At 34.3% G+C, this 11,285-nt stretch overlaps 1 protein-coding gene and 1 pseudogene across 1 annotated transcript in view; one reads left to right on the plus strand and one right to left on the minus strand.

The window, feature by feature from the left end:
- Window positions 1-11,285, plus strand: part of LOC100946492 (disintegrin and metalloproteinase domain-containing protein 32-like) — a gene marked incomplete at its 3' end in the record, with an annotated part of 182,841 nt that overhangs the window by 77,852 nt on the left and 93,704 nt on the right. Inside the window, exons 6-7 of the mRNA XM_012813948.1 lie at window positions 3,673-3,744; window positions 3,925-4,091. Of these exons, the coding sequence (XP_012669402.1) occupies window positions 3,673-3,744; window positions 3,925-4,091 (239 nt within the window). The remainder of the gene's footprint in view (window positions 1-3,672; window positions 3,745-3,924; window positions 4,092-11,285) is intronic.
- On the minus strand, window positions 8,091-9,322 carry LOC100946183 (annotated as a pseudogene).

The following is an 11,285-nucleotide window of genomic DNA, read 5'->3' on the forward strand; positions in this document are numbered from 1 at the left end:
TGCTTCTACATTTAGTTATTGTGAATACTGCTACTGTGAACGTGGGTATACAGATACCTCATTGAGATTCTGCTTTAAATTCTTCTAGGAATATACTCAGAAATGGAATTGATGGATCATGTTCCTCAAAAGATCATTAATTTTTTTTTTTTGTGGTTTTTGGCCAGGGCTGGGTTTGAACCCACTACCTCCGGCACATGGGGCCGGTGCCCCACTCCTTGAGCCACAGGAGCTGCCCTTAAGGTTGAGCTTTTTAGGAAGCCAGAGTTGATGGGATTTTACAAAAATCCTTTTGAAAATTTTTTTGTTTTATGTTATGTTATCAACCTTGAGAGTTATTTTAAGAACGTCTTGTCCAAATTGCCAGGTTTGCAAACCGTGTGATGTTGATTAAACATTTCTTCTCTATGTTCTTATATGCATTTATATATTCTTTAATAAAACAGACATTAAACCAGGTATAGAATCTGTTACTATATGTTGTGCCTATGAATAAAAGTAATATTGATTTTTTATTTACTGGTTTTATAGTACATTCACGTGAATTTAGTACTATGATTGAGAAAGCATATGGTACTATAAAAACGGTTTAATAATGGAGACCGACATGGAAACATACAACTATAACTTGGTATACAATAAAGAGAGTGCAAGCAGATGTTTTAAAATGTAGGTTTTATTATTATTCAGATATATTGATGCCAACAGATCAGGAGATGATTGTTATTGAAAAGACAGAATGTTGAAATACTTACATTCAAGTTGTATATTAAACCAGCATATTGTACCCCATAAATGCGTTAATGTACATAGCTATGATTTAATTTTAAAAAAAGATAAAACACTGAGGAAAAAAAGAAAAGAAAAGACAGAGTGTTACTTGCAGTTTCCAATGGTAGGGAGCACGCCACATAATGCAAGGAGCATATGAAAAATGCAGGGAGCATTCATTACATATCATGCTTAGACCACAGGGGGAACATCAGAGCCAGCCAGGAGGTAGAGGACTCAAGGTAACCTGTGGTCAAGTGTTGCTATTGTTCCAGTGAGAAGTAACCGATAAGGTAGGGTAAGTAGTGTTAGGATTGCTAATTTGATTTATTTAATTGGGCCCTGGGGGAAAGGACTATCCCTAGTTGCCTGATACCTGGCCCTGGGGTGATTAGGGGAAGAAAGTAGTGACTCTGAGTATGAAAGCATGGTAATGTGGGCTCTGGATTGATTAGTTTGTATGTGAAAGGTACAATCCAAGGTAAGTCATTTACTATTTCTAGGGATTGGCTGGTTCTGAGAGGGTTGGGTTTTCCAGGAATAGCAAGGCCTCAAGATGTTAAAGCTTCAGAAATACAGAAAATAAGAAGACAGTACTAATAGAGTAAGTCACATAATGAATATAAGAAATGAAAAATGGGTGGAGGGTGGAGACCAGGAAAATTTTGTGTAAAATCTTTGTTTGCAAGAGCATAAGTATGAGAGAAAAGTTCCCATCAGGAAACTAAAAGATTAGCCTCATTAATATATAGGGTTAAAAGAGAGATATGAATATAGATGAATTATAGAACTGATAATACATTTGGATTTTTACCCTAAAGGTTATAGAGATTCGTTGAAATATTTTAATCAGAGGAGTAATATATTTATGTTTTCATCTTTGAGTAATAATTTTGGTAATAGTAGTGTTGGGTAGCCAACCTTTTTTTTTCTCAGCAGCACATTGGAATAAGAAGAGGTGTCTTGGGTCACATTTTAAGTAAACAAACATTAAAGAAACCTGATTAGCAAAGATAAGGTTCATCCATACTTTTTGTGATATCTTGGTAACACTGATAAACTAAAAAAGTTCTCACAAAACCAGCATGCAGCTCATGGACTGCAGGTTGGCCACTCCTGTGAGGGGCTGAATTGCTAGTGGGAAAACTGGATGAGGAGGAACCATTTGAAAGACTATTCTAGTAACTAAGGTGGAAACTTATCAATTAGTGATATTAGGAATAAAAATAAAGGGGCAACTTTAGAAGTTACTGAAGAAGTTGAATTAGAAGGATGTGTAAATTGATTTGATTTACTTAAAACATTTACTGAGCATCATTTAGATACCAATAAACAAAAGAGAAAAATTTCTGCTCTCTAGAAGCATGTAGTATAATAAATGTGGAATGTAATAGATGATGCCATTCACTAAAGTAATGAAAATGTAAGGAGGAACTGACTTTAGAGGGAAGATAAGGAGTTTTGTTTTGAATATGTTTAGTTTAATTTTGAATATGAATTTAGTTTGAGATAATTTGAGGATCCAGTGTAACATCCAAGGCATGCTATGCCATAGCGAGTTTATTTCTCTCTCTCTGTATATATGCATCTATACATATACAGAGAAAGAGAGAGAGAGAATCACTCTTGGTATATACTGTATATATATACAGAGAGAGAGAAACTCGCTATGGTTTATATATACATATAGCTTTATATATACTATATATAATTACATATATATAGTATATATATAGTTTTGACATTGTTGCAATCCAGAGTTTATTCAGATTTCAACAAATACATGCTTATTAGTAATACATACTAACGATATACACTAATAGTACAATGCACACTACACACTAATAGTAAACACACACTCATTTGTGTGTGTGTGTGTATGTAGATTCACGCAGTAGTAACATATAAGTGGCTTTGTTTAACCACCAGCACAATTAAGACACTCAGCAGTTCTGTCACCACAAGACACAGTTATACCAGCGGTCCCCAACCTTTTTGGCACCAGGAACTGGTTTAATGGAAGACAATTATTTTGTAGATGGTTTTGGAATGAGTCAAACACATTATATTTATTGTGTACTTTATATCTATTATTTTTACATTGTAATATATAATGCAATAATTATACTTCTTGCCATAATGCAGAATCACTGGGAGCCCTGCCCTTATTTTCCTGCAACTAGACAGTCCCAGTGTTAGCATCACTGCCTCAACTCTCTCTCTCATATCATCAGGCATTCTACTTTTTGTGGCCTGGGGTTGGAGACCACAGTCTTATGCTATCCTTTAGAGCCACACCCATTCACCTCTTCTTAACCCTTAGCAACTACTAAGCTGGTCTCCTTCTTTATGATTTCACATATATTGCTTAAAGTTATCATTCAGTATGTATTTTTCTGAGGTTGTTTCAGACTCAGCATAATTTTTTTGAGGTTTAGCCAAGCTATTCCCATATCAACAGTCAGTTCTTTTTTATTGCAGAGTAGTGGTACATAGTATGAATGTACTGTAGATTGTTTAATCATTTCATTATTGAGTTGTTTCCAGTTTTTGGCCATTATGAGTTAAGCTGTAAAGGATATTAATGGGTAGATTTTTGTGTGAGAATCAGTTTTTATTTGTTTGAGATAAATGTCTATGAGTGAAATTGCTGGACTATATAGTAAGTCCATTCTTTGTTTTGAAAGAAGTTACCAAACTGTTTTCCAGAGTTGCTGTGCCCTTTTACATTCCTGTTAGCAATATAGGAAGAATCAATATATTCATGTTTTATTCATTAATATTTTATTTGATATATTGAACCTCCAAACAGTCTCAAAACTCTGACAGTATGTGGACAGTAAATCTTAAAAATATTACATAACAAATTATATTTAAATATAAATTAATTCTGTTTTTCAGTATGATTACTGGGGCTCTGATAGCATGATCGTAGCAAATAAAGTCATTGAAATTTTGGGCCTTGTAAATTCAGTAAGTATTTTTCAGTAAGTATTTTGAAATTATAGTTTGCACTAACTTGATATGATGTTTCTGAATAATTAAGTTATTCATATAAACTGAGCATGGAATTGTGAAAATAAATTAATTTCTAGGTTATTGTAAAATAACATAACAATTAATTTTGGATGTATTTATCTCTTCTGTTTTTAGATGTTCACTCAATTTAAAGTTACTGTTGTGCTGTCATCATTGGAATTGTGGTCAGAAAAAAATAAGATTTCTACAGCTGGTGAGGCAGATGAGTTATTGCATAGATTTTTAGAATGGAAACAGTCTTATCTCACCCTAAGGCCTCATGACATTGCACATTTATTCATGTAAGAATAATGTTTCAGTATTTCTAGAAAGAAAAGAAATATCTGTGATAATATTGTAGCTTAATTTAGGGAAATTGTTATTCATTTCTGGTTATCCATATGTTAATTATTCATTATGTGATTCATTTAGATCTTATTCTCTGTCTCTGATTGTCAGGCAATAAAAAAGCTATCAATACTTATTTCTGTGCTTATCAACCTTTTAAAAATGAAGAGTTAGAGAATTTTAAGAGTGTAAACTATCTCAGGACTCAACTCTAGAGTTAATACCCTTAACCACTATAAAGACATGGATTTATCTTGTGAGGTTTTTTATTTTTATTATGAATTTTGATCAAAGTCTTGGTAAAGTTGGTGACCAATATTTTATCCTAATTAATTTTTTAAAGTATTTAAAAATGTCAGTTTTAATGATAAATTATAGCTATATGTTTAGAATATTATTCATATTAAAGTTATTAACAATCAGAAAATATCCTTCAATAAATATATATTTTAAAGTTGATATTTTAATATTTCCTTTTGTATATATGAGATTAATCTTTCCATCATGTTTCTTATGGCAATACATGTGATTATTCTTTTTATTTTTGCCAGACTGATGGATATGAATAATGTCATTGACATATATGTATATTTTTATTCTGATGTCTGGTGGATTTGAGGGTCTTCTCATGTGTTTCTTGATCATTTGGATCTGTCCTTCTGTGATTGACTTTTCATGTCGTTTCAATATTTGCTTGTAATGTTTATTTTTTTAGTTTTTTCCTTGCAAGTTGTAAGGGTTTTTTTTTTTTTTTTGATGATTTTGGCTATTAACCTTTTGTTTATATGTATGACAAATATTTTTTACACATCTATAATTTTTCTTTTTTTATCTATAATTTTTCTATAAGCTTTTTTCCTTTGCTACAGGAAAACTTTTACAATTAATTGTTTATCATTTCTTTTTTAATTTTGGATGCCTGTATTGCAAAGAAGGTCTCTCACAGCCCTAGGTTTTAGTCTGCTATATATTTTTTTAGGATTAATATCATTACTTTTTATAATTAAATCTTCAGTACATCTACCTAATTTATATAGTGTAAAAGAGAGGTATGGTTTTATTTTCTGCCACATGGACAGCCAGTTTTGCCACCTCATACTTTTGTTACACTTTTGTCAAGTCCCATAAACAACTTGTTGGACTTTTTTATAGAGGTTACAATAAACTTGTAAATCAATTTGGGAAGAACTAACATATTTATGATGAATCTGTCAGTCAACGTGTATTTATAATGTTAAACATTTTGATCAGTGGCTATGGTTTCACTGATAATAAGAAATTACCTTTTCATTTTTTAAGGTCTTTCTTTAAATCTCTCATAAAATATTTACAGTTTTCTACAGAGGTCTTACAGATAATTTTGATACTTATTTATAGGTCTTTGATTTTTTGCTTATGTAAGTAATGTTTTTTCCACATTGTCCCCATATTTTGAAGATATATTAAATTCATTATCTAAGTTAATTGACCTTTCTTTTTTTTTGCAGTTTTTGGCCAGGGCTAGGTTTGAACCCTCCACCTCCAGTATATGGGGCTAGCGCCCTACTCCTTTGAGCCACAGGCGCCACCCAATCAACTTAATTTTTTAGGGCCATTTCAGTTTTACAGACAAAACATGTGGAGAGTTTCCATATACTTTCCCTCCCCTCCTTTCAAGTGCCCCTCTTTTTCATAATTAAAAAAATTACACATTGAAAAATTATACTTGCATAAATTTGTGGGGTGCAAAGTGGTGCAATGATTTTTGAATGCCATAATGTAGTATGATAATTTAAAGACAATTGACCTACCTATCACCTCGAATATTTGACACTGGGATTGGAACATTTGAGATTTACACTTAGTGATGTTGAAATGTATTATGAAATTATTATAATTATATTATTAACTATATTATTAGCTATATTCACCATGCTCTGCAAAAGATCTCAAAAAAATCAAACTTATTCCTTCTATGTAAATAAGGCTTTGTATCCATTAATTATCTTTTTTCTATTTCTGCCAAACCCCCACACCCCCACACCCCCAATAACCACTGTCCTAATTTCTGCTTCTAGGAGGTTAATTGTTTTAGATTTCATGTGTAAGTGAGAACATGTGGGTATTTATCTTTCTGTTTTGGGTTATTTCACTTAGCATGATGTTCTTCAGTTCTATCTATGCTGTCAGAGATGACAGAATTTCTTACTTTTTTAAGGCTGAATAGTTCCCTATTGTGTATAAATACCACATTTTAAAAATCAAGCCATCTAAAACATCTTTATTATTGTGAATAGTGCTGCAATGAACATGGGCATGCAAACATGTCTTTGACATATTAATTTCAATTTTGGGGGGTGAATATCTAGAAATAGGATTGTAGAGCACATGGTAGTTCTTCTTTTAGTTCTTTGAGGTGCTTCTGTACAGTTTTTATTAATGTTTGTACTAATTTGCACATTGACCAATAGTGTACAGGGTTCCCTTATCTTCACAACTTCTCCAATACTTGTTATCTTCATCTTTTTGATAATAGGCATTCTGACAGGTGTGATGTGATATCTCATTGTGATTTTAATTTGTACCTCCTAGTGATTAGTGATGCTGAGCGTTTTTTTCATATATCAGCTGTTCATATGTATTCTTTTGACAAATGCCTGTTCAGTTATTTTGCTTCTTTTTCTTTACTTTTCCTTTCCTTTTTCTTTTTCTTGAGCTGCAATCTTGTTCTGTCATCTGGGCTCACGTGCAGTGGCATCATCATAGCTGACTGCAACTGGAAACTCCAGGTCTTAAGTAATTATCCTTCCTCAGTCTCCCGAATAGCTGGGACTAAAGGTGTGCACCACTGTGCTTAACTACTTTTTCTATTTTGTAGACATGGGGTCTCACTCTTGCTTGGGTTGGTCTCAAACTCCTGAACTCAAGCAATCCTCCTGCCAGGCCTCCCAGAGTGCTTGGATTATAGGCATGAGCCACTGCTCCTGGTTTTTGGCTCATTTCTTAATTAGATTATTTGCTTTGTTTCTATAGAGTTGTTTGATTTCTTTATAAATTTTGGATATGAATCCCATATCAGATTTATGGCTTGAAAATTTGTTCTTCCAGCCAATAGATTGTCTGTTCATTCTGTTAATTACTTACTTTATTGTGCAAAAATTTTAAATTTTGATGTAATCCCATTTGTCTATTTTTGTTTTTGTTGCTTACTATTTTGAAGTCAAATTTAAAAACATTGTCCAGACCAGTGTTGTGTAGTTTTTACTCTGTGTTTTTTTTTGTTTGACTTTAAAATGTTTATTCTTTAAAAAATCAGTTGCTTTTTATACAGCTATACAAAGTTCTTAATGTTTCTTTGGCAATGGAATATAATGTAATTTTACAACTATATAAAAAAGTTAAAGAAACAGTATTTACTGTGTACACATAGTTGACTGAAAAAATTCTCTATCATCCAGCACCCTTATTAAGTGACAAAATAAGCTATCTCAAATTATAGGATTTCCCAAAAGAAAGAGAGATAGAGATAGACTCACACTCTTGCACACACACACAACCTTCTGTGGCTCAAAACAGTATCACAGTCCTATCTGCAGGCAACTTACAATCATTGCCAAATACAATTTAGTGATAAAAAAAGTCCTTTCAGTGATGAAAAAATACTTATAAGTCCCATTGAAGTACTGCTTTAGTTTAACTATATATAAGAAATTACTTAACCTTCTGCTATTCCAAATATATTTAATGCTCATTTTTTAAGATGAGCCTTCCTCCCCCCAAAAGTAACTGCATTTTATCTTTGAAATTAAACAGGGAAACAAACAAACAAAACCCCAGTGCTGGTGACAAATATACAGCGAATTCACTTCTTCATTCTTCACAAAGACTGAAACCAATTTTCAGGACCACGAAGAACTAGAAATTCACCTATTTTCAAAGACTGTTGTAGACTATGCAGCAACTCTGTTGTCTTTCTTTCAGAAAGCTGTACAATCAACCCAGACTTTTTAGGGTCCAAAAGCTGTGGTTTTCCTATATTCAAAACCTGCAAACTCCTTGCCCCCACGACCTCCTCTGAATCTGCCACGAAATCCTCGAGGGGTGGTGAAGGTACCACCTCTGCCAACACCACACCCTATGCCACCACAGAAACTGAGACATCCTCTGCCTCTGTACCAGCCATGGCCACGGTTTGGATGAAGTGGGATTCCAACTGTTTCTGCATTTAATCTCCTTTCTTCAGCCCATGTTGGTCTTCATTTTCTATTATCATCACAGGAAATATTATCAAAGAAGGACTTAGTTTTGTCATAATAGCAATTAGGTCCCAGTGGATCTTCTTCTTCAGCATTTCCTTCACTGTTCTGGGTACCAACTTCTGAGTCTCCTTTATCTTCACCATTTATAGGCTTGTCTTGTTTCTCAAGTTTATCTTCTCTTAATTTATTATGAAACTTTCTGTCAATCTCCTCCTCGTTAAATTGTGCGTTTGCACTTTCAAAGTGAAAGTCTTTCTCAAACTTCATTGGACCAGCTCTCTGAATACCAGATCTTCCCCTGCCACCTCAATGACACCCCACGCCCTCTTCTTGGAGCTGAAGGAGCACCTGGAGCTACTTGTCTCTTGCTATCATTTCTGGGTTGCTCATTTTCTGGTCTTGACTTCAGCTTGCGATAACTGTGTTTTTAGAGATCTTGTATCCTATGTGAAAGCGGAGCCCACTGCGCTGCTTTGAGATAAGGTGCCAGTGTTCGATGTTTCTGTTCCAAAGGAAGTCAAGGAGCTTCCAGCAACACCAATAGCATCAAACTACTGCCCAACTAATGAACTTGGACTGAATTGGCTGTATGTTGGCATCCTGTCAAAAGGTCCGTAAGAACCCACTGATTGGAATGAAGAAGCAGATGAGCCTAGGGAAGACTGAGCGATAGCAGGGTCCTGAGGCAAAGAACATTGTGGTTTTGGTGGCTCACAAACAGTGAGGTCTTTAATGTCACTCCCACGGAATATAATGTATTCAAAGACTTCATCTCCAGGTGGTATTGGAATATCTGTTGGTCTGTCCTCGGTACCAAAGGATGGAACTTTGGCGAAGGCTACGGTGGGTTTCTCCCTGTCGATGGTGTAGAGGATGTCCTCGTAGCAGATCTCGGCCTTGGAGATGAGGCTGATCTTGCTACCTATGAAAGGGGTGACCCTGCTCATGGTGCCACTACCGCTGCTGCTCTGGCTAGCTCGCAGAAAGCTCCTCTGTGTGTTTTAATAGTAGTTTTTTTTCCTTTTATTAAGTCATATACACATAGATCATGAATACATTTATGCATTTGTGGGGTACAATGTGTTGATTTTTATACAATTTGGAGTGCTCACATCAAACTAATTAATACAGCTTTCACCTCATTTACTTGATTATTGTGTTAATACATTTATGTTCTATACTTGATAGAATTGACTTGTACCCTTGCAATATGCTCTATAGGTGTGGTCCCACTGTTTACCCACCCTCTATCAACCACCCGCTCCCCCATTTCTCTCCTTCATTCTGGGCTATAGTTATGATCTTTCATAAGAAGGTGTGAGTAAATATAAATTGGTTTCATAAAAGTACTGAGTACATTGGATACTTTTTCTTCCATTCTTGAGATACACTACTAAGAAGAATATGTTCCAGCTCCATCCATGTAAACATAAAAGAGGTAAAGGCCCCATCTTTTTAAAGGCTGCATAGTATTCCTTAATAGAAGTTTTATAGTTTCAGATTTCTTTTTTTTTCTTTTATTAAATAATATCTGTACATTAATGCACTCATGGGGTACAATGTGCTATTTTTATATACAATTTGAAATATATTCATCAAACTGGTTAACATAGCCTTCATGGCATTTTCTTAGTTATTCTGTTAAGACATTTATATTCTACATTTAATAAGTTTCACGTGTACCCTTGTAAGATACACCTTAGGTGTGGTCCCACCAATTACCCTACCTCCACCCATCCTCCCCCCTCCCATCCCCTAACTTTCCCCTTTCCCCATATTCTTGGGGTATGATTGGGTATAATTGAGTACATTAATATGAAAGCTATAAATTAGTTTCATAGTAGGACTGAGTACATTGGATGTTTTCTCTTCCATTCTTGAGATACTTTGCTAAGAAGAATATGTTCCAGCTCTATCCATGTAAACATGAAAGAGGTAAAGTCTCCATCTTTCTTTAAGGCTGCATAATATTCCATGGTGTACATATACCACAATTTATTGATCCATTTGTGGGTTTACAGGCACTTGGGCTTATTCCATGTCTTAGCAATTATAAATTGGGCTGCAATAAACATTCTGGTACAAATATCTTTGTTATAATGTGATTTTTGGTCTTCTGGATATATACCTAGTAGAGGAACTGTATGATCAAATGGCAGGTCTATTTTTAGTTCTCTAAGTGATCTCCAAACATCTTTCCAAAAGGAACATATTAGTTTGCATTCCCACCAGGAGTGTAGAAGTGTCCCTTTTCTCCACATCCACGCCAACATCTCTAGTTTTGGGATTTTGTGATAATGGGCTAATCTTTTTTTTTTTTTAGTGCATTTTTTAAAAATTAAATCATAGCTGTGTACATTAATGCAGTCATGGGGAACAGTGTACTGGTTCTATATACAATCTGAAATATTTTCATCAAACTTGTTTAAATAGCCTTTGTGTCATTTTCTTAGTTAGACATTAGTTATTGTGTTAAGACATTTATATTCTACCCTTAGAAAGATTCACATGTACCCTCATAAGATGAACCATAGATGTGGTCCCACCAACCACCCTCCCTACACTCATCCTCCCCTCTCCCCTTTCTCCATATTCTTGGGCTAAATTAGTTTCATAATAGGGCTGAGTACATTGGAAACTTTTTCTTCCATTATTGACATGCTTTGCTAAAAACAATATTTTCCAGCTCCATCCATGTAAACATGAAGGAGGTAAAGTCTCCATCTTTCTTTAAGGCTACATAATATTCCATAGTGTACATATATCACAATTAATTGATCCATTCCTGGGTTGAGGGGCACTTGGGCTTCTTCCATGACCTATCAATTATGAATTGGGCTGCAATAAACATTCTGGTACAAATATCTTTGTTGTAGTGTGATTTTTGGTCTTCTGGATATATACCTAATA

Source organism: Otolemur garnettii, unplaced genomic scaffold (assembly GCF_000181295.1).
Source record: "Otolemur garnettii isolate 467f Iridium unplaced genomic scaffold, OtoGar3 scaffold00367, whole genome shotgun sequence".
Taxonomy (NCBI): Eukaryota; Metazoa; Chordata; class Mammalia; order Primates; family Galagidae; genus Otolemur; species Otolemur garnettii.